We start from the raw sequence: 24472 nt of genomic DNA on the forward strand, positions 1-24472 counted from the left end.
CATGATAAAATAATATTTATTAAAAGAAGGTTTTAAGGGAACACAAGGAGTGGTTATTTATTGGCTCAAATCTACACAAAATCATGTGTCTTTCTTCTTTAATAAACATCTCTTCTCTTGCAACTAGCATTCAAGTGGAAAAAAAACACATGCGCTTGCGTTTAATATCACATTGAACTAAAGTGTATTGACTTATTAGTAATGTATTCATTAAAAAAGGTATAACAAAAATATTTGCAAAGAAAACTCACAAAACTAGAACTAGTATTGCTTATGAAATATAGCAAAGGGAGCGCACAAATATTACAATTCATAAAAAGCAAGCATGATGCATCACAATTTGCATTGTTGTAACTTTATATTCCTTTCTTTTGTAATCATCAACCATGAAGAAAATGTCTTGAGAAGCCCTTTTGAACAAAAGCTTATGCTGAACATAAATAAAAGAGGATTGTTTTGGCTTAAAAGAGTCCATCCAGTGTCCCATTTTAGGTTTTGAAAATAAAACAGTAAAATATGTGCCCCCCTCCAAAAAAAACCCCTCCAACATCAAAGTAATTATGTGGTCTTTGTTCCGCCATGCATGTTCTTTGAAGCCGGTCAACCAGTGGCAAAGAGGATGCGCCCCATGTGCAAGAGTTTGTGTGTGTGTGTGTGTCGTTTATTCTCCATTCCTCTTTATTTGTGTTTGTTGTTCAGGAAAAGAGGCTGCGTGAATACTGGTTGCGTCTGCGAGCAGGCAACAGGAACCGTTCGTCTATAGTCACTTGTTTCACAGGGACACATGGGGGAGGAACACCAGGAAATCCCCATAAACCACAGTCCAGCTGCCATGTCAACAAATGTGCCATGGAAACTGTTTCTAGGTGGCACGCTCCTGCCCGTCCACTTCCTGTTTGGTTCTTCTCAGATTGCTTTTCATTTTGACAAACTCTGGGGTGTTTTCTTGCTCCTCTTCATTCTTATGTTGATCCAGTTCCAGCTAAACAGGAAAAAGATCATTTTGGTCAATCATTTGTGGATCTGCTCATTGAACGCCCATGTCTTTGGATGTGAGGGGACATACCTGTTCCAGCGTCTCTCGTCTCTTCATGAGCTCGATCTCAAGGTCCGTCCTTTTCTGGTGTGCCTCCTGCTCCTCTTTCTGAGCCTTAAGCACCTGGTCTCTCTTCCTCTTCTCCATCACTTTCTGGAGTTCTGGTTTATTCTGCGGCGCGAGGCCCCTGTGATAAAAGAAAAGAAAAAAATCAAGAAGATGAAACAAAAAAGTAACTAGATTTTAACATTTTCTGAAAAATTGTGTGGTTATTAACACTGCAAAACTCGCCACCATGATGCAAGAGCGCTATGGATGGTTGCCAGGGTGTTGCTATGCAGTGTTCTGGGTTATTGCTAGGAAACCCAAGTCAAAAGAACCCACCATACAGTCTAACACTGTGTCTAAAAAGGATGTGAGCGACGCGACGCAACGCAACACGGCAAAAGCAAATAGAACCCATTATAATCATTGATGCGGTCTACACTGGATGCGGCACGACAACATATTCCTGACAGTAAACTGATGCAATGTTCTATTTCTGACGAACTTCAAGCGTTCACGCTACACTGTAAAAAATTATTATTATTATCACAACTTAAAATTCAACATTAGAATAAGAAATAATGTGTTGTTTCAAGTTAAAAAGTATGTGTTTGTGCTTAACTTAAAATATTAAGTTTGGTTAACATTAGTTTAGTTGGATATTTAAGTTCTCAACAAATTTTAAGTTGTTAACTAATTGCAGAAACATTTTTACGGTGTACTTCTGACACGAAGAATAAATGGATTTGATACTGTTGACAACTGCCACGTTTGGTGTAGACATGATGCAAGATATCGCTCAGGTCCTTCAAAACAAGTCTATGGGAGTTGTTTGATTAGGTTTTTATGATCCACAATAAATCTGATCGCTTAGAAAAGTAACAGCACACCTCTTTTCAAAAAGTTTGGTTTTAAAACCATGACAATCCATTTCATGCTTTTGTTCAGAGATCTGACTCAATGAAAGAGCAAAATGACTCTAGCACACTTTATGTAATAATCCATAGGGTTACATAATGTGACACAAAATCCTGATTGCCCCAAATAGTTGTAATCCAGTATGGATGGATTCCTGGGCGGGTTTTAGAGATTGGAATTGGTTCGTAATGTCCAGAAGCTGCTGTACATTTAGATCATATGGAGATTAACTATTTAAATTACAGTACTTTTATAAAACACTTCCAGTTAACTCATTTGTAATGAACTTCAGAGAAACGCATCTAGCTTATTTGGAATAAACAGTCAACTAATGTGATTGACCGATGCCAATGTGATATCTAAAAGGGCAGATGACTAAGAATAAAATAATTTAATGATAAATAACTACAATATAATATTAATTTCAAAATGCTAATGTAACAATTCATAATTGATTTCACACTGCTCATTATTTTCTAAAAATAAAATAATTTTCAGTAAAAAAAATTCAAATGAAACAAACCTCATATAATTTAAAATATAAATATTAACATTTAAACTAATAAAAACTTGAAATGTTCCCATAGCAAATAACTGAAATGTTTAAATAGAAGTACTAAAATTGCTTTTGAAAAAAAAAAAAGTGTCAGCTTTAATTTTAGCACATAAAATTACTACACCTTAAATTAAAATGAAAATATAAAAAACTGCTAATTAAAAATATTAATATATACTATATAATAAAATGTATAAACAACAACACAAAAAGTCTTCTTCTGCTGTATTTTAACATGATCCGGCTCTCTGCCTGGCACACCTGAGACTTCCTGACTGCTTTGTAAATCCTTCCAAAACTTGTAGACTTGTCTAGACTAGTATGAAGAAAAATCTAGAGGAGCTGATGAGAATATCAGAGCTGAGAAAAAAGGAGATGAAATGTTTTGGCTATTTGGATAGCGGTCATATAACTATATGGCTCCCAAATAAATAAAAAAACATGGAATTACGAGAATCTCTGCCAGGTGAGAGTAGAAACCACATCTGCCCATTCTCCATTTCTGTGTCATGTCACTGATTTAGTTTCTGAACACTATTTTACTTTCTCCCTCCAACTATTCATTCTTCTCTGAGAAATAAGAACAGCAGCAGCACATCAGACATTAATCACATGGGTGGACTGTGTCGGTTGTGCGGGTAACTTTATCAGTGCAATAACAGATCAGCTACATGACACAAACTTGATAAGAATGAACAATGCATTGGTTTATGATTCAAGGCACAGACTTTATTATTGATGATTAAATCCATTTGCAATCTGTGTTGCCAAGCGGAAACTAATAAAATGGTGCGTTTCCATCACAAGAAAAAAAGTCCAATCCAATTTGTCCTTTGATATTTAGACATTTTTGCTCACTGGAAACAGTGCAAGTTATTTTGATATTTTGATATTCTCAACTCGGAGTCTAAACCAGTGGTCTCAATCTCAGCTCCTGGAGGGCCACAGCCTAGCAAAGTTTAGCTCAAACATTCATTAAACACACCTGATCCAGCTAATCAAGATCTTCAGGATTACTGGAAACAACTCTGCAGGACAGTTGCCCTCAGAAGCCGAGTTTGAGACCGCTGGTCTAAACTATTTCAGTAAGGAAAGAATAAATAGACCCATTCCGACATTCAGGCTCAAACAACATGCAGCCTTTTCAAAGTCAAATCTTCATTGGCCTCTTGAGCTTTGCTGGTTGAACATTAGTCTGACTAGTGGACTTTTTGAAAGCCTTTGTCTTTACTTGAGCCAGTATTAAGATAAGGATGTGTACTTGTCCATAGGTGTGGTTTTATGTTTGTATTCTCATTGTCGTTCAGAAATAGTTGGGTCCGTGTAAACAAGCTATATTTCTTTAGTGAATTGATTTTTAGGATAATAAATCAGCTTGCCAGACACTATATGTAAAAGGATAGTTCCTCCAAAAAACAAATATTGTGTGAATCAATGGGGTCCAATGTTGTTTTGAATATAATTTGGAAGAAAGCCAGTCATACAGGTTTGAATGACATACAGATTGCCAAAGTTTACTTTTTAGGTGGACTATCCCTTTAAGACTGATGGTTTTACTGTAGCTGTGCCTTGGGATGAAAAGATTAAAAATACTTTTGTTCTGTGAATGGATAGGGTACAAACATCTTCAGGAATGACAGTGTGTGTCGTCACCGATTATAAAACACTGCCGTTTGCTGGAACACACTGGTCCCTTGGAAACTGCTAGAAACAGACACTTTGTCCTTATTTGTGGTTACTCATCACAGACAGCTGGGCAATATAACAGGAAAAAGGCGAATGAGACAGATGAATAGAGACAAAAAAAAAACAAAGCAGAGGCCGGCCTCGATTACATAAAAGACCACCGTGCCCCACAACCCGATACATTATCTAATATATATGATGCAACAGACTATATATAGCCTGACCTCCATCTCTCCATCACTCGGTGTTCTTCACCTTCTGCCCTGGCTGTAGAATTGATTTCACAGTTCTGAGTGTACAGGAACACTTTGAGTATTAGTGTAGGGTGGGAGGCAGACAGAAGGTGGGTGTCAGAGAAAGAGAACATAGAAAGGGTAGGAGGGAAGTCTAGGGGATGCTGTAATCCTTCTTATGCAACTCTCCATCTTTCAGCATCCCTCTGAGCACCACATCTGGAACTAATCCCATTTAGATGATGGAAATGTTCCCTTTTCCTAAACCAAAACAAGTACACACCCTCCATTCTCCACTCTCTATCAAGTAAGACTCCATAACATCTTAAAGGGAAAACTCAAAAAGTGTGAAAATTGAAATTAGAGCCCGATATATTAAAGCCGATAAATGATGGATTATTTACTTTATTTCCATGATGGTTTTGAATTGCTTAAAATAATATTCAAATCACTTCAAAAAAGGAAAATACAGTTAAGTGCAACATGTGCAATGCAAGTCTGTCATATAGGCTACATACATTTATAATGAGAACATTATAATTGTGTGCTTGGGACATGACTTTTAATGGTGAGACTTTTGTTTTTGTAATCAGGCTCTCAAAAATTATATAAAAATTTGGGTTGATTTATCGGCCAATATATTGGTTATCGGCTTTCAAATGCGATATAAAGAATTATCGGTATCAGCGCTTTCTTAGTAATACCCCTACACCAAACCCACCACACGCTTTTGGAAAATGTTATGGAAAATGGAAAAAGATTTATACACTTTTTCATGTCATATTTTGTAATATTTCCGTTGTTTTATTTTTGTAATATGGATTATTTTGTCATCCCGTTTTTCGAGGGGGCACTGCCTTCCTTGCCTACTCGGAGGAAACACCCCCTGATTATTAAATATTTTATTTATATAACACAATATTTTTTAAATGAATCTATACATTCTATACACTTTCTCTCTCTTTAACATAGCACCTGTGCTTGTGTGTCTTTCACAAATTTGTACTATTCTGGGGGCAATCATGGATATTTTTCTCACCAAAGAAAATATATTTATAAATTGAACCAGATTACGGTAGATTGCAATGATTTGCATTTTTTAATGTAATGGAACTCCAAGCTCAATAAGTATTGAACACCCACAAGCAACACTATTTTACAAATCAGTAGACCTGCATGTAATAAGACTTACAGGTATAATAACAAAGCAAAATCAAATCTTTTCAAGTACAATGCCTGGAACCTGCTTAAGTATACATATACCCCTGATTGGGAATCACAGGAATAGATCCCCAGCGGAGGATTCGGATTCTCTATTCCCGCACCAACAGATTTCCACATGCTCAACTAATGTAGGAGGTGAGAATCAGTGGACAGGAGTTTATGTAATCATGCTGGTAACCGAGACTTTGTGCGTGTTATACATTTCTTGCGACATAAATGACTTGTGCCGTGACATATCAGTTTTTGTTTCGCATCAAAGCTGCAAGAACAACTTCTACCCTCAAGGGATCTTCCTAATAACTTCCAACTGCAAAAGAGAAAAATGTTTTACGTAATAGGGAGCATGTGTATACACTTGCTGTCACAATTCATCACCAATGAGAATGAGAGAGACGGAGAGAAAAAAAAAAGAATGATGCAGAGAGGACTAGAACGAGTGACTCAAACTTATTGTTTCCAGTGCATTTTTTCCCGGTTCCTGTCTGCCTAGAAACGGCACACAAGCACAGATGGATCTGCCAGGGGGAAATCATTCATCTTATCCTGAAAGTCCTCTGGGTAGCATCAGCTTTCAGAAAGACTAACTTTTTAAGAACTCATTTCTGAAATATGCAACAGTGGAATGCCTCAAATTGATCTTTATATGACGCATAACAAGTGATATAGGCATTTATCAGAGAATTTTTGATTCTGATTGATCAAGTGTCACAAATGTGGTCAGATGTTTTTTATGTTATATAATATTTTTCTCATATCACACTGTTATATGAAAAAGGATGGCAATTAGGACTTGTTTAAGGTTTCATAAACAAAGAGTTTATAATTGGCACGTGCCCTCACATCACGATCAGATAATTTGCCAAAACTTCGCTGATGATGAAAATGATGAACATATTGTGGGAGGAGAAAATATGATTGCAGCTGGGTGGGGGCGTAACAAAAACAAACAGTGAATTCTGAGAGGAAAGACACAGAGAAAGAAGTACAGATGTAGGAGGACTGATCTAACGTAGGCTGTGTGTGCCTCACCTTTTCTGGTTCATAAGGAGCTCTCTGTGTAGGTCCTGGTGGTTTCTGGAGGACTTCACCGGGTTGAGGAGTTTCTTGGGCTTAATGAGGTCATCGCCATCACTGTCCATATAGTCCGGCTCTGCCATAATGCTCCGCACACGGGACAGTCCCTCTGGTATGTCTGCCTGGTCCAGACCTGAGAAAAAGACATAAAAATACATACATTTTAACATGTTACAACATAAACAAAAGGTGCTGCAATTAAAGAAATAAAATTATTAGCTAATACAGATGTAATTAGTATGCACACAGACCACAGTCGTGACAAAAACAGCACATTGATCAATTCTTAAGTGTTTACAGAGATAGCAATATGCATATATGACACAATTAGACAGGAATATGCATATATGACACAATTAGCCACGTAAAAAATTATTTGACAAATCAGGTGTTTGAAAAGCATTTTTCTTTTTACATAAACAATAAAGAATTAAGTTAACCCAATGCCCAAATGGCCCATGGGATCAAAATACATATTTAAAAATATAGAATAATATTAATAATAATAATAGTAAGATATATAGGGGAAAATCCATACTTTTGGTTTCACTGAAACTTTCATATCAGGCAATACAAATCTCTCTCATTGGTTATCTGATATCATTAAATAGAAGATGAATGATAAGCCCATGTGACTTATCTCACATGGTTGTTTGTTTACAGCTGGATGGATAGTAGACACTAGTTTTACACTAACAAACAAGCACGTACCATTCATCACACAGGCAATTAAAATCCTGAAACAACCAGCAATTTGATCAACTATATCTGAATAAACATGATAAACACCCCTTGAAATACTTTACATTATAGTATCCATGTGACACACATATAACTACGTGAAACACATTAAGTACATAGGTCAACTCAATATTTGGGTACTTTTTCTATTTTTTTAACATTTAACTATTCTAATAATTAACAATTATGAATAATACCAAATTATACTTTTTTAAACTCAATTAAGATACAACATATATTTGCAGGACTATTTAAAAAACAGTGAAAAGGTGAATAAAACATTTAAGGACACAGTATCTAAAAATGTACACTTTCACTTAAAACATGAAACCTAAAATTGCACTGTATTTCCAAAAAGTGCATGCCCATATTATCTGCCAGCTACTCGCATACATTTACCCCTCCAAATCTCACCTGGAAGGACTGGAAACACGGGGTATCTGAACAAGGTTGTCATCTCTGCGTTTGAGCGTTATTCAAAATCTCAAGATATTAAGAACTACTTCCCACAGATGAAACTGCAGCTCTGTATCTCCGACAGAGCGCTGCGCACTATAAACAGCTCTTCTGACTCCGCCTGATGCTTTATTACCTAACAGCCCACCCACCCCTGGCAGAGCAGCTCCCTCAAACATCCCGGTTAATCTTTCATCACCCGAGATAGAAACATCAAAGAGTGTGGCCTCAAATACACGCCAATAAAATGATGAACACTCCCATCTAAAGAATTCACACAGGTGTTCTTCCATATATAGAATAAACTTTGAGCTTAGAGCTATTAAAAGAAGGAAAATATTGAACGAGATTGGGGCTACAGAAATGTATTCAATATTTCAAAGTGCTCATTAGTAACACATTAATGTTACCTCTTATAATCTTCTTATAACCATAAAAATATGTAATTGATTTAGAGTAAACAGTGCAGGTTTTTGGTGTAGCCTACAAGATGGCATACTGCATTTATATCAAATCATGAAAGAAATAAAATACCAACACTATAGTTTATTACAGAATCAAAGATGTCCAAGTAGCCAATTTGTGGTACGTAGCGTAGTACAATTTGAGCTGCAGTTCGCTTGCTGACCACTAGAGGTCATTCACGTCAACAACCAGACATGAGACGAATGACGCACGAGGCTCGAGTTTTCACTGTCCTGACATAATTTAATTTTAAGGAACAATATGAGGACATTCCAAACACAGTGCGAATGCTTCAAGCCCAAGGGTGAGTTACGTCGCTGCTTGAAATGTGTGGCACTCCTTCAAGGACAAAATCAACACTCTTCATAGGCCATGTTTGCTTACAGCCTTCCGGCGTGGTCACTGTTTAAATACACGTAATTGAGTTGCAACACACATGCTTTTGAATTTTATTGCAATAACTTTAGTATTTCCCGCATATCACCTCAGTGTTATTTACAACCAGTAATTTAATTATGCATTCAGGAAGAATACCTCTGGGAAAGTGGATGCTGGTGTTAATGCTGTGCGTCAAAGGCAGCTGTATAATGCGTGTATCTGATGTCAAAAGGAACTTTATGTGCAGAGTAGTTCCTGTTGACATCAGAATGTGTTGAAAGTTTCTGCTGAGGGTTTCACAAACTCTTAACATTTCTCAAGTCAACATGGTACAGTGATCTTATCTACTGTAGTTAAAAGGATAGTTCACCTGGAAATGAAAATTATTCTTTTGATGTGAATATTTGGAATGAATCAATCGATTCAGCTGACAAAACCATGGGGTGTGTTTCCCAAAAGCATCATTAACCAACTGTTCACAACACAAGTTCCGCTGAATTGTGTTAGTAACGACGGAAGTTGCGACATTCTTTGGGAAACTCACCCCTTAATGATTAGTTCCCAAATCAGACCGATCCAGTTGTCTATTTTAATTCCCTGACTTCAATCTGTGATCTTGACAAAGTGGTTATCGATAAGGTTATCAGTGAATAAAGACTTACGGTCTGTTTGTTTCTCACAAAGCTATCATATTGCGTTAATATGGGCCAAAACTCATAGAACACTTTTACAGAGCTGCTTTTTTTTTTTACCCAAACCCTCATTCACTGTAATTCAAAATTCAAAATATTTAGATTTTTGTATTCTGCAGAGAAAAATGAATACGGGTTTGGAACATGAGAGAGAGAGTGAGTAAATGAGAGCTTTTTCATTTTTGCGTAATCTTTCGCTTTAATGGGTACATAACTGACCATTTCTATAAATATGTAGGCTATATTCCACTTCATGTCACAGTATCAACAACACTTTTTGCAAGGTTTGTGAATTGCTTATGTGCTTAAGTCTCTGCACATGGAGCCCTGCAGGACAAGTGCATTTAATAAAAGGCCCAGATCTAGCTTTTAATTACAGAGCTGCACTCTTCAACCCTGCACAGACGCCTCTATGGTGACCACCACAACACTAAACGCATGGGTGGGTCCAAGGATTTCAATATATTTTCAAATCGGTTGTGCATTGATAATGATACACTAGAGCATTTATTTGCATGCATACCTGTGTTTGTGCATGTACTAAAGGAATGCTTGTAAACTGTCTAGTGACTCATTAAGGAGGACTGGAGGTGTTAGGCAGGCATCTGTTTGCCAGTCCTCAGATTTGTACCTTGTTCCAGCCCAGACTTGCACATGAAGGGGACAACTCTCATTTAACATCACAATACATATGGGCGATCATGCATGTCAGCCAGATTTGCATTAATGTTTAAAAGCAGCAGTGCTTTTGTTCATGGTCCACTTGAAGTTGAGACTTAAAATTCAAGAAAAAGACGTTTAGATCAAATCATTTGAAATTATAACCCTAATTCAAGAGATTAAACTTAACTTGTACCATTCTTAATTGGTCTTCAAAATTGGGCAATATGCGTAACATTGGAAGAGACGGGTATTTCATGACAAAACTAATTTTCCTTGATCTTTTGAAACAGTTCATTGCAAAACACACTGTAACTTTCAAGTCCTCCCCAATAAAACAAGACTGTATTTTGGTACTAAGATGCTTTCCATACTTCTTGAAGACATGCACATAACCACCACATTTACAAGTCAATGATTGAGGTTCATAAACTTTGCCTATATTATTCCTAACACTAGAAGAACTAACAATAAAATGTGGAAGTGTGTGTATGTTAAACATTGTGTGCTGCATATCATTGAAACAAGCTTGCAATTTCAATATGACCTTTACAGCTAGTGTATGGCATTTATATTGTGTTAAAGGGAGACAGACAGACAGACATTCTTTTAAATTGTAACTTTGAAATAATTTGGAAACTACATTACCTGGAATTCTGTCAATTTAAGGCACAAAGGGAGATTTCACTGGAATTGTGAAAAAATAAGTTTATAATGACTTGGGTGGCCCTTATCAACTCTCTCTTCCAGACACACACACACACAAATGCACATGCCTACACACTTCCACAATAAACACTGGGGAACTGCAGAAAAGAAAACACCCATCCCTCCCTTTGAGCACTAACCATTACTGTAAATGATCACACAGCGACCTCATGATTTCTGAGTGGATATATACTTGGAACATTGTTTGTGCAGATTTGCTAAGACACATGCTGTTGCATGACTTCTTTCTAAAGATGACATCCAAAAATTGCAGACTTGACATGTGACCCCAACAGCATGATAGGGAATTTCAATACAGATTGCTGCAATACTTTCAACAATATGGCCCAATATGCATTTGGATTTGTTTTGTTTTTAAAGAATTTGATTGATTTTATGGTCTACATCATAATAGGACAAAACAGAAGGGAAGCCGCACCTTAATCAATCACCCTTGGCTTCCTTTTCCAGTCATCTCTCCTATGCCCACACACACAGACCTTGAACGAAGACATGGGGCGGCAATAACAGGAAACAGACAAACTCTTTAAAAAAAAAAATCTCTTGCTAAATTGGTCACATTTTGGAGATGAAAATGAAGCTATTTGTGAGACTCAAGTACTGGGACACACACAGAGAGAGATGAGGAGGAGGTGGAAAGGATGCCACTTCTTTGTTCCGCTCTCATTACGGACAGAGACATGCAGGGAGGAAGGGAGCAGCTGGCAGTCTATTGCACCATCTGACCCTTATTGGGCATCGTTTACACACGGCAGGAGGGTATATTAGCCCCTCCCCAACCCCAAAATCCCTTTCACTAGTACACTAGTGCTGTCACTTTCACCTATTCTTAATAATGTATTCATTTCTAACCTAACACTCAAGAAAACCCCTTTCTAAACACAACTAAACCCTATATCTGGCATAAAGGCCTTTCCGGACCATCCCCCACATCCCACGCCGCCAGTCATTACAGACCACAGAGGTATCAATTCGTATCAACAGTTCTCTAGACGATTCATTTCTCCTCCTCATTTTCTCATGAACCGCCTTTCATAACAGGAGGAATGAATCAGACCGCCACTAACCAGCTAGAGATCTGAAACTGATTACATGTAATCCTTTAAATGAATAGTCCAGGGTAAATACCACAAAAACAAATGGACTGACTTGCACTTACAATCAAAGTATACGGGGCAAGTATATACATAATTTTATTTTTTCACAAATTGAAACAGGAGTCTTATTTTTAGTATTATTTATATGGTCATGTCAAGTCACCTTTATTATATATAATCATTTAAAAAGAGACACCTTATATATTAACAATTAGCCAATGCATGCATTGCATACACAAATTAGAAGACAACAGCAAAAAAGCTGAATATCATCCATTTAATTTAGCTGGGCCAATGAAAAATGTTAAATCTCATAAACCAATGGTTGCCCTCAGCACAGAGAAATAAACATTTATGGGCTTCTCTTGAAGGGTCAGAGGTCAGACACTTCATCTTACTAGCATTGAACTGCTTGCCTCACCCCCAATACATTAGCCATTCAAATGAAAAACAGAAAATAATTGGACTCCACAGCAATACGGGTTGAAGCCTAAACTGTCATCTATAGTCTGTATGACCAAAACAAGTCACTTGTACAAAGCTGTTACAAAATAACAATATAAACCGATACAGTCCATATGCCAACGTTGAGACAAAACACCAACACAGCGCCCGCACTCATGCCATCTGTGGATGCACATGGGCATTGCTGTGGGGGTTGTGTATCTGCTGCAGTGCAGAAGAGCTCTGTTATACACTAATAAACACAGGAATCAGGTCAAAAGAGATAAGTGCATCTGGACTGACATATTTCTCACGCTTGAACAAAAAAAAAATATACAATATCTATTCCTTGTGCTGCTCTCTGGTGTCTGTTCATGTCAAAAACAACACTACATGCTGCAAAGTCAATAATTCAATAGACTTGATTAGTGAAACAATGTTGACATACAATATGGCAAATCATGTTTTGCAGCTGTAAACAGCTTTCATGAGGCTATAGCTGGATCAGGATGAAAGGTCTAGAATTATTCAAATTTCCGGTCTGAGTAAAGGCAGGACCTCTGGCATTTCAAGGCCTGACCTCAAGTAGCCCACAAGAGAATTAGGTCATGTGATGAAATGTCAGGACACTGCTGCATATTGGGAAAAGGAAGCAATTGTTTATGTGTGCAAGCGCGCAGTGGCAAAAGGGAGTCTTCATTAAAAATCTTAGAGCAAAGAGTTGCTCCTATTGACACAATTCGTAGAAATGTGGGCGTTTCCTCTTAAAATTAAAGAAAAGATCCCAGTAAAGAAAAAAAAAAATGGTGGAAACCATCCAACCGTCTCCATTGACTTTGCATTGCAAGAGGCTGCCTCCTTGTCAATTCTTGCTTCCAACAAAAGACAGAAAAATGCCTCTTGACTCTTTTAAAGCCTGTCTCTAGAGGCCAGTCGATGAATTTCAATTTAAGTCACTTCTGAAAACGACAAAAAAAAAAGACTATTATGCATGTCAGACCAGTAGTTGGCGATGTCACTTTGAAAAGAAACAATATGTGGCTATAGACTGAACACATAATATGCATGCAATCCCCGTTTACACAAATTCACGTTTTTGACAATAATGGAAAAAAAACTGATTTGAAACTGTGCGTTTTTAGGCCCCCAAATAGCAGTTGTGAAAATGATCTTCCAAAATGCATAAAATAGTGTTCCATTTTTAGTTGAAAACGGTGTAGTGCAAGCACCCCCTAAACTTTGATACAATAATACGCTAAAACCAGATAAAAAAATAAAAAAAGCCATCAAACAACTACCGGTAAGTAAAAGGAGTAAATGGATGCTATTTGACAGTACAACAGCACTGAGGAAATCACATCCTCTCACCAACTGGTTTAGGCATAACGGCCGTTTCACACATACTTCGTGTGCAGTGCAGTGTGTATACTATGCGGTGCAGGAGCAGCACACTCTATAGTGCTTTCACATATGCTGCGTTTGCAGTGCGCAACTGATCCGCGGCTGTACCACAAACACATTCACTCACTATTTGTATTTCAAATCCAGAAGTTATCAGCAACTTTTATTTAAAGAAAGTTGTCACCAGTGTGATTCTCTTTGTACACATATACACAATTTAATAGACGCATTAACGTTTAAACCATTTAAACAACGCATTATTCAATGCATTAGGCTACTTTTATATAGGCCTAGATTATATATTAAGTCAAGCAAGTGGTAACATTTAACCAGGTACTTCTATTAAAATCGCAAACATTTTAAATAAAAAAATGTCATTATGCAAAAGAAAAGTTATGAGTCTGCTGTTTTTGTACATTTTAATCTTTATACAATAAATCTTGCATGTCACAAAGAACTTGTTTTCCCACCTCCACGAATGAGAAGAGTGTTGTTCATTATGTCGCCTTATATTGTAGTTTTCCTTGCATTACCCCAGTCTTGAAGTAAAAATATGACTGAAAAATAGTAGTATTTAATTAAATGCATTTAAGGTGAGATTACTACACATTTAATTAAATGCATGTATGATGAAATTTCAAAATTTTCATGTCAATTTGTGTTGACCACGAACCATGCGCTGTCACTTTAATTCAGCACGTGCAGCACACAGCATAAATAGACTCACCTGGAACGGATCGCCGGACCGCATCCACGTGCACTGTGAAAGTGCTCTAACCTAAAAATACGCACCGAATACACACTGCAAACGGAGTAGTACGTGTGAAACCGGCGTAAGAAAAAAAGGAAACTTGTTGTATATGTGAGCTGGTATTGTGTCTATTACTGCATTGTACCAAATTATCAATAGCTACAAACCCATCACGTATGCTATGTACAACAAAAGACAGAAATAGATCACTTGTGTACAACATACACTTCATATTTTCACTCTTACTCAATGAGTTGAGTGGGTCACAACTTTATCTGATAATAAAGATCCCACTCTCTCGACATCCGTGTTCAAACATCCTTCACACCCCCTACTGCTTAACACACTCATTTGTTACTTTTCTCAATTCTGTGGGGCTTAGTACTAACTACAAAAAGAAAAACCGACTTCCTGTTCCTCTCACCCACCAACCCCACATGCCCTCCAACTTTTTCTGCTCTTGCTTCAAGTCTTTACTTGATTCTGTTTTAGCTGTGACCAAACACCAAATGACTATAAAACCTTATGACAGTCATGAGTGAGGGTAAAATGAGAAAGCAATAAGTTGAGTGTACGGTGTTGGTATTAACTGTAGATTATGTTAGTTTTGTGTGTGTTGTTAGAGAGAGGAGCTCCAAAGGAGAGATACTGCATGAATGGAGATTATTCAGCGAGTGCAACACCATGTTGTGTCATACCACTGGAATGTGATGAACCTGCAAAGGCTTTCTAATAGACAAACAGAGAATTTGCCATCACCTTAACAAAACAAAAAAAACTCTTTGAATAGCTCTATACAGGTCTTTATAAAAGTTTTTTTAAAGTTTAATTTCAGTCGAACTAAAGCAATAATTCATATTTAGCCCATCTGAAATTGCGAAGTCCGACAAGCAGACCAAGAAAACGTGATTCTAGTCAGGATTGGTTGAGGGTGTATACACGTTAATTGGACTACAATGGACTTCTTCTTTATGAAACGTTATGCATGAAATGGAAATTCTTTCCTTTTGAATGAGAACAAATTTAGGGAGGGAATTTGTACATCTGGAAAATGATTGGATTGTTGCCGTGTGATAATCGATAATTAAAATAATGAAATCAAATTGACAATTCTTATTTATTATGGAAAATTGCAGTATTTATTATAAATTATTTTCCTTGCACATAATTATATAAAAAAAATATATAAAAAATGCCCTCATAATCTTTAATCAAAATAACTTCCCCTCCCACTTGCTGTGACATCTATTCCCTTCTCTGATGATGCGTTTACTGGCATGAGGGCGGGACAACCTGTCACTCACATAAGATCACAACAATAGCAAATGATAATGATCCAACGATCCGAACAATTACAGACGGACGAAATTAGGTCCTGCCCAAGCGGCAACCTTCCCTTCTCTGTCTCCTTGAAACACACGCCCGGAAGTGACTTAAACACCAATTCATCGACTGGTCGCTAGAGATAGGCTGCAAAAGAGAGTCAATTCCATATAATTGTGACGCGTTGCCAACATGGTCACGGTTGGCTCCGCCCACTTTGGGCTTGAAAAATGCTCTCCAGAAACCTACGGGTGACGTCACGGACACTACGTCCATATATTTTTTTACAGTCTATGGTCCCGCCCAACATTTTTTCTTGTTAGAGAAGCCTTTCATTGGATGCATCGATTTAATAAAAATTCTGTCATGTATATTTGGACAGTAGCTGAATACAAAATAACCTTGTGTGGCGTGATTATAACTGCAATACGTACTGACAGAATACATGTGGCAAAGCACCTGGAGCAGAGATCAGTGGCTGTTTTTGCCTAACATTTATTTGTATTATAACAAAATCTCAAAAAATATATCTGGTCTTAAAGGATTAGATCATCCAAAACTTAAAACTCTGTCATCATTTACTCACCCTCATGTCGTTCTGTATGACTTTCTTCTACGGAACACACACACACAAAAAACAAACATATTTTGAAGCATTGAATTTTGAATATTTCAATATTTTCGAAATATCTTGTTGTGTCATGATATAAAGGCGAGTAAGTGATGACAGAATTTAATTTAATTTTTGGGTGAACTATCCCTTCAAGCCAAATGGTGCAAGCTAAACCTAAATCTAAACCAGCATCTCCATGCCCAGGTCACAGTTACTGGATCCCTCATATACATACATACACCTGACCCGTTCTAGACAGTTGCTTCACCCCAGATCATATGGGGACTAGATCAGGGGTGCAGCAACTGTCCAGAATGGGTCAGGTGTGTGCAAGTATGTATATGAGGGATCCAGCAACTGTGGGCTATAGAACAAAGAGTGCAGAACAGAGGGCCCATTGATTCTGCTCAGCTGTGGCCAGCACCTGCTGGGTCACAACTTACGTTAAAGAGGCGTGTGAGAGGTGCTAATGTATGTTTGGGGACGTGTGTGTGAATGCATGCAAAATTATGTGACATTTAGGATTACTGACTAATGATTTAAAATAATGAAAAAACTCAGAGCACACTGGATTGACATGTTGATCCATGGTGCTCATGTAGACAACATGACTTTGAATCTATGTTCATTAATAGACCTTCTTCCTCCCATCATTTGCTGTCCTATTTCTATTTTACTATGACTTAAGGGACAGAAAGGCAGGGAGAAAAAACTCACATAGCCTATTCCATAACAAAACTTTCCAGTGTTTACACTGAAACCATCAATTAAATACACAATACAGGAAAGTCTAAAAACTGCAAACACTACCCTTCAGAGGCGTGACAACAAAGTGCCAACTGCTGCCTTCATGATAAAGAGGATAAGCCATCAAAGAGTCTGCTGACCTGGCACTGTCTGTCCCCACAGACAGATGTATTTAACCTGAAAGAAAGAAAAACTACAGGTGTCTGCATACCATTTGTGTGTCTGCTTGAAAACAGACAGCAAGTTGTGTTAGTGGTGCTTGCTGAGGGAAGTATCACTATTACTATTGCTCATTCAAGGGAAGTATCACTACTAGGGTTAGTGATTTGAACAATCATGTAACCCTAAACTTCGGCAACATTTGTGCTATGGACAATAATGATACCTCAAATCATGCAGGTTGTTGAAGAGCAATCATCAGATCAATGATTTTTGCATTGCAGTTGATAAAACATGAGTACATTAAGTAACCTAACCACATCCTTGCAACCATCTAGAGCAATGGTTCTCAACTGGTTTGGCCGTGGGACCCACATTTTCCCCTGGTCATTAAGCCACGACAGACATTTTTAAGAATTTGAACAAAGCCAATTTATTTCTCAGAAATGGTTGACACAAGTACCGTCCCACTTTACTTAGCATAAACTCTAATAATATCGCTAACACTGATGAATAAACAGTATTATAAGGTAAGGCTATTATATAGCAGTCCCAAACTAGATTTGTAAATACAATAAAGTTCGTAAGTTGGTATAAGCCACCACACAATCTTTAAAAAATATAGAAAAATCACACAAAGTGAAAATAAAGTGGTATTTTGGGTTAAGGTTATGGAAGCTACCATTACCATGGTAAATACACAATATTAATATGAACTGTTAAACATATGGACACTGATCCTGATGAATAGAATAAACACCCTACGTGCAAATCCTTCCCAGCTAACACACGACGTACCAGTTACATAATTTATTGGTATACGTTTTGGTAATTTCATGACTTACCAATTGACAACGTAACTAAGACGTTACATGCTCGGAATTTTAATTTGCTCTTTCTTTATGCATTTATGCCCCTCCGCATTTGCGCGCAAGCACGGTATAACGTTTGACAGGACAGGAAAGTTTGTTTGTCTGAGGGGAGACTTTTTATTTCATAACAATTTACGAAAATAACATTAGAATAATGACACTTATATAGCATGACAACATCTCCTCTGACCGCATAGAATTAGAACAACGCAGTTGCTTAAACGGTGTCTGACGGAAGAGTCAACAGCGTTCACGCACATATTTCAAAATAAAAGTCTCACTTCAGAAAAACATTTAGAACTACGTTTTTGTTGATTGACTAAACACTCTGCCACCCAAACAAACCGGTCTTGCAATGCACTTTTGGGGTGCGACAGTTGATCTAGAGCATCCTCGCAACCACTTAGGACATCCTAAAAAACACCTACATCTTCCTAGGAACCACCTGATACACACTAGAAACCACATAGAATATCCTAGCAATTATGGCTATCATCCTTTCTTCACAAAACTGAGAATATCTAGTAATATTTACAATGGCACACCTCTCAAGCGTTTTAGGCTTCTAAAAAGACAAAATGAAAAGTTCCACAGGACAGAATGTTTCACCCGAGTCTGTGACATCCTCATTTAGATTTATCTTATGGTCATGAATCAGACACAATATCCATTAGTCCAGCCTTCCCTCTGTCCTGTGGCCTTTCTTGGACCACGTCGGTTGAGAGAGAAGAGGTAGTATCTGATTGTTGTCATGTTTCTTTGTTTGATTTAAAGGGGGGGGGGGGGGGGATCAATGTCAGCATCAGAATGCGAAGCAGCTATTGGTCAGATCCAACTAAAGGATTTACAGACAGCTGTCCGTGTCTGGATTACTCTACAGATCTATAATTCACACAAACATACACCTAAAACTCATGCAAAAAAATATGCAAACGCTACAGCTTACACACAGACCTTTATGATGGCATGAGTGAATGACAAAAATTACAACCACAACAGCAAGACAAATAGAAAACAGCATGCAATTTCCTACATCGTAATTCAAATCTGAAATCAAAACCATTTTAATTTGATGAGGCAACTGTGATTCTGTTCAACGCTGTGCTGAATAAATCCCATCCTAACCCAGATTTATTCTCCCACTGATAATTTCTCTGCACAAGATATTGCTCTACGCATGCGTTCATTAAAAACAAACCCTTATATAGGCCTATTAAACAAAATCCTGCATCACACATGATGTAACTGCATATTATCTCATTTCTCCATCCTCTTATGCCTCTCACCTAACATTAAGCCAAAGACGCTTGAGACATTAATAATGGGTTTGGGGCAAAACTCTTTGTTCGTGCCCCAACAAAAACACAGTATGCACTTCTATTTGACAAAATAATGACTGCAAAACTATCTGTTCTACAACTTCCCATCTTAAACCATCAACCAAACAACTAATCCCAACGTCGACCCATAACGCAAGCTGTTTAGCATAACAACTCAAAATCCAGCCCCTGGGTGTCAACGTCACCACAGAAATCCATGGAAACGAGAAACAAAGAACATAAACATGCACTCTGTGCTTTAAGATTTCAAACCCTACATGAATATTGCATCATGCTTTAATGAGCAGATATAGCTCAGAATCATTTGTGCGGCTGAGACACGTCTGCAGTCATATTAAAATGATGTATTATCATCATTTTAAATATGTATATGAGCTACATGAGAAGGTATGCGTTATAAACGGGCAGACAAGGGAAAACAAAGAGACCTGTCAAAGAACAGCTCTGCCTTTACAGAACAAAGCACATTGAGCATCACGGAGACACACACACACGTGTGAACACGCAGACCAAAACAAAGATCCATTTCAATGCGTTTCAAGTGTACAGAAAGGCCACTGCCCCACAACAGAAAGAAGTTCCTCTAAAGCAACATGTTCATTAGGTTAATCAATATGCTGCATATAAATGCACACCAGCATGCACTCAATATGCAGTGTAGACAAATTCAGTCTAGACCCGAGCATGCTGCTGACTCACAGTGTGTTCAGATAGCTAAAAAAAAAAAAAAAAAAAAAAAAAAAGGTAATTCCCAGTATACCAGGAAACTAAAGCCAAAGTATTCATTTTTAATATTTAAGTGCATTTAATAACCACGTCAAAGTACATACACCGTTTAATTTTCTATACATCAAAGGAAATCTATTGAGAAAGGTCAAATTAAGGAAGCAGAATGCACCCTGGGTTGACCCCATGTGTAAGAGCTTACTGGAGAATAATAGCCACTAGCCAGAACAGATTGGACTGGATGTTACTCCAACACTTAATGTAACCAACCCATGACCTAAAATGCTGTTTTGTAAGGCTGAGCACATTGTGTTACTACCGAGAGACAAGCATCATCATCATGTACGGGAAGTCTGAAGTCATGACTCTGTGTCTTTCTCTCTATCTCAAATTCACGGTTATACAGAACGGAAACCACACACGGCGAATGATAGATAGCGTGTGTGTGTGAGAGAGAAACGGATAAAGAGATAGGCAAATAGAAACTGGAAGACTTCACTAGCACTAGTGGGGGGACTGGTTCAAAGATCAAAAAACAGATGTAAGGCGTTTGACAAAACAGCCTCCAAATTGCAAACACATGTGCTCGGAACCAACCCCTTCCTATCCCCCCCCCCCCCCCCCCCCCAACCCAACATCCCCTCTAATACAGAAAACCAGTTTCGATATGATCATACTGAACATTAAAATACATACTTCAACATCTCTACTAACAAGCTGATCTTAATCAGAGTCAATGTGGAGCATGTGCTCGGATTACTTTCACTTAGACATAATATTTACTGTAAAATGTAATTAAAATAACTTTAAAACATCTATTTTTAGAAATATACAAATATTATAAAATTTCCCTATAGTTTTAGTGTAAATAAGAAGGTCTAATGAATGAATGAATAAGACTAAAGCAACTCCAAACGTAAATCGTTGACACTAAATGAGAGACACTGTTCCACAGTGAGGAAAACATGACAAGACAAGACATGACACGTCCCATGTGCTTGGAATTGCTGCTGACTGAACTACTATGTACTTTTTTATTACTCAACCTGCATACATTATTACTTTCTGAAATGTAGCCTTTTGTTCAGAATGTGAAAATAATATAATTAAAAATATATAAATGTATATATATATATGTATGTATATGTATATATATATATATATATATATATATATATATATATACACACACACAAACACACATATACAAGTTAACAAGTATAGCTAAACAAGAAATATGAAATACGCCTACTTTCATTATTTCAAACATTTGTTTGCCATTGTTCTGTTGCGTTCTGAAGCGCGTGATTTGAGCGCTTTATTGTTCTGTTGCTCATTGTTTGATCTATTGTCTCATACATTCACTATATAATCAAAATAGCATATGACTCTGTTCATAAACATTGTTTCCAATAACGCGAGTCTAATTTCCACAACGACAAATAACGCGTTTCGATGCAAAGCGTCCTGAAAACAGAGACACATTCAAACACACACACACACATACCTCAAAATCAGTCCTGAACGATACTTCTCTATGGTAAGTGACTTCAGATCAACCACAGAAGGAAAGACATCAGTTCACCTCTCCTTTTATGAAGGTGTGTCTGTTAAATCTGTTTTTTCTCTCTTGGAAACAGTTCAGTTGTAGACAGGACCCTTAGAAATGTAAATTAATACTTGGAGTGGGGGCGGGCGTACAATATGACCCAACGCCTTAGTCACATGCGATGCTCCGCCCATTTCTTCTCATGATTATTCATGAGCAGGGGAGACCCCGAAAACTGTCTGGGCGTGGCGCAGTATCGGTGGGCGGAGACTATGGGTAACAGCGTACACAAAGCAAACGTGAATGTAAATTAAAGGTATAGTTCACCCCAAAAATGAAAATTCTGCCACTCACTCTTATTTTGTCCTATCACTTTCAGAAAGGACCTGACTGGCCTCTTCCATGCGCTGACAATAAATGGAGCTTTCTAAAAGGAGGAAATCTCACTACAAAAGCATCATAAAGATGTGCTGTATATTCAAAGTGTTCTGAAGTCATGGCATTGGGCGAGGAACAGTGTAGCTACTGTTTTTATGGAACGGGATCGTCCAGTTTGTGAACAAATCTAAACCGATTAATTAAAAAGGTCATTGTTAATTTAAAAAAAAAACAAATGAATAAGTAGTTGATTGATGACAGAATTAGCATTTTTGTATTAATTATTTAATTATTTATGTCCCCACTACATCTAATTATAACACAGTCTTTGTTTAAATGAATCTAAATATAAATAAGGATTTTAAATAGCATGCCGTCATAATTTTACTTTGTTCACTGGTTTCTGCATATGGACTAGGCTATTTAAAATAATCGGCTTAACTTAGCCTGGACCCCAAAAGCCCCACACAACCCCCATTAATCGACGGGATTTGTGCTTTTTTTTTCACCCCTTTTTTCCAGCAGAGTGCAGCCCCGCCCTCGATGCCCCCTCGCTGATGCACGTGCTCGTGCAGAACGTGTGCTGCTCATAGTATATCTATGGGGCTGCTGCTCTTCTGCTGTGTGTGTAAAACACCGGACTTCCGGTAACTGGGGCGGCATGACAGCTGCATCATAAGTTTAGTTTAGAAAAATTCTCTGTCAAAAACACATCAAATATATGGGATAGGAGTGAGGAGCAAAGAATCAAGCAAATTACCCTACTCTCTCTCTTAACCAAACTATTTTGTCAAACTAGGTTTACCATCGCTACTTATTAATATAATTTATAATAATTAGCTAAAGTTAAAGTTAAGAAACTAAAGTTTCTTAGACTGTGTAATGGATATCCAATGGATATTAATTTAGCCTACAAGTATTTTATCTGCATTGTTAGGAGGAATAATCTCACTCTTGTCTGAGCACTATTTTGCAGCATGCTTTCAAGTCTCTGATAGAGACCAAGTCAATTCTCCCCAAAATATGGGTGTTGTCAGTGCTTTGTTCCTTAGGCAAGAACAAACATGCTCACCACACCGAAATATAAATTAAATGAATGAATTCAATTCAATTGAAAGTGAAATATTTCACAGATTCCATATATGTTATGAAATAGAGCCGTTCTTTTTGTATTTTTATATTTTAACTATTTGCTATTTTACAACTCTTATTCTTATATTTGTCATTTTATGAATAAATGCTCCCTCCGAACCAGTTTCAGGATGATACATTGATGTAATGCATTCCACTGTCGTGTTTCATGTAAGAGAGCAGAGCTACAGGGGAATGAGTCACAACTGCTCCAGAGGTTACCCAGAATTCAGTCCCACCAGACTTTCGGGGAACATATGTTGACAAGAGGTTACGGGAATTTGGGAGGGGTCCTAATGGGTGGGGGGTGGGGGGTGGTGAGGTAGTCAGGCAATCCCAAGTCATTCTTTCACAATCTCTGAGCCCTAAGAAATGAGAGGGACTTCAGAACCCTTTTATAAATATGTGTTTACAAGAAGTAATCAGCCAGATTTTTGTGAGGTCATTCATCCTAAAATCCTAAAATTCAACATCCTAAAAAAAAAAAATTATGTACAGCTATGGCATTTTTTTATTCGGCCAACATCATAGAAAATATCAATTTACAACCAGATTTGGTCTTATAAGCAATAATATACAGTTATATAATGTTTCCGTTATCACTCCAGTTCATCTGCATTATTCATTTGAGATGTTCCTTGTGGTTGATTTCCTGTGCCTCTCTAAACACTTTCAACCTGTTTGCCGTTAAACAGGAAATGACAGTTTTCTGAAACCATGGTAATGACTCTGGCTTCCTATCGCAGGCCTGAAGGCGTCACTTTGAAGAAAAATGTGTACATCTGATTGCACTGAACACACCAGTAAGAGAGACACGTTTCTTTTTTTAGGAGAGAGTATATGACTCTCGTGATGATTAGATGATACAAAAAATCTAATTATTTATTTTAAATTTCATGCAAATATTATTTATAATGTTTACCTATCTAGATGATGTCCAAATATAAAATCCCAACTAAAGTCCCCGAACTTCATGTGCATGTAATAAACTAGAGTTTAAACTTTAACTATGCTGTCTGCTTTGATCGGGTTGACTTATTGCCATAGC

General features: G+C 37.4%; 1 protein-coding gene across 2 annotated transcripts; it reads right to left on the bottom strand.

The window, feature by feature from the left end:
- On the bottom strand, window positions 1–22856 carry fam107b (family with sequence similarity 107 member B). Of its 2 annotated transcripts, none has more exons than XM_079621072.1 (4): window positions 21874–22856; window positions 6728–6905; window positions 1067–1223; window positions 1–982 (listed from the first exon to the last, which is right to left on the bottom strand). In XM_079621072.1, the coding sequence occupies exons 2-4, from the start codon at window positions 6853–6855 to the stop codon at window positions 863–865; spliced, it is 405 nt and encodes a 134-aa protein (XP_079477198.1). In that variant the 5' UTR covers window positions 6856–6905; window positions 21874–22856; the 3' UTR covers window positions 1–862. The 2 variants fall into 2 exon arrangements, with proteins under 2 accessions (XP_079477198.1, XP_079477197.1); XM_079621071.1 differs by lacking the exon at window positions 21874–22856 and adding an exon at window positions 7928–8150.
- Window positions 22857–24472: the final 1616 nt, after the last annotated feature.

This window comes from Phoxinus phoxinus (assembly GCF_949152265.1).
Source record: "Phoxinus phoxinus genome assembly, chromosome: 8".
Classification (NCBI taxonomy): domain Eukaryota; kingdom Metazoa; phylum Chordata; class Actinopteri; order Cypriniformes; family Leuciscidae; genus Phoxinus; species Phoxinus phoxinus.

Coding starts and splice junctions, on each gene's coding strand:
- fam107b (XM_079621071.1), bottom strand. CDS start 7,970: ATGACAACCTTGTTCAGATACCCCGTGTTTCCAGTCCTTCCAG. Junction 6,906..7,927: donor CGTGTTTCCAGTCCTTCCAG/GTGAGATTTGGA, acceptor TCTTTTTCTCAG/GTCTGGACCAGGCAGACATA. Junction 1,224..6,727: donor CTCCTTATGAACCAGAAAAG/GTGAGGCACACA, acceptor CTTTTATCACAG/GGGCCTCGCGCCGCAGAATA.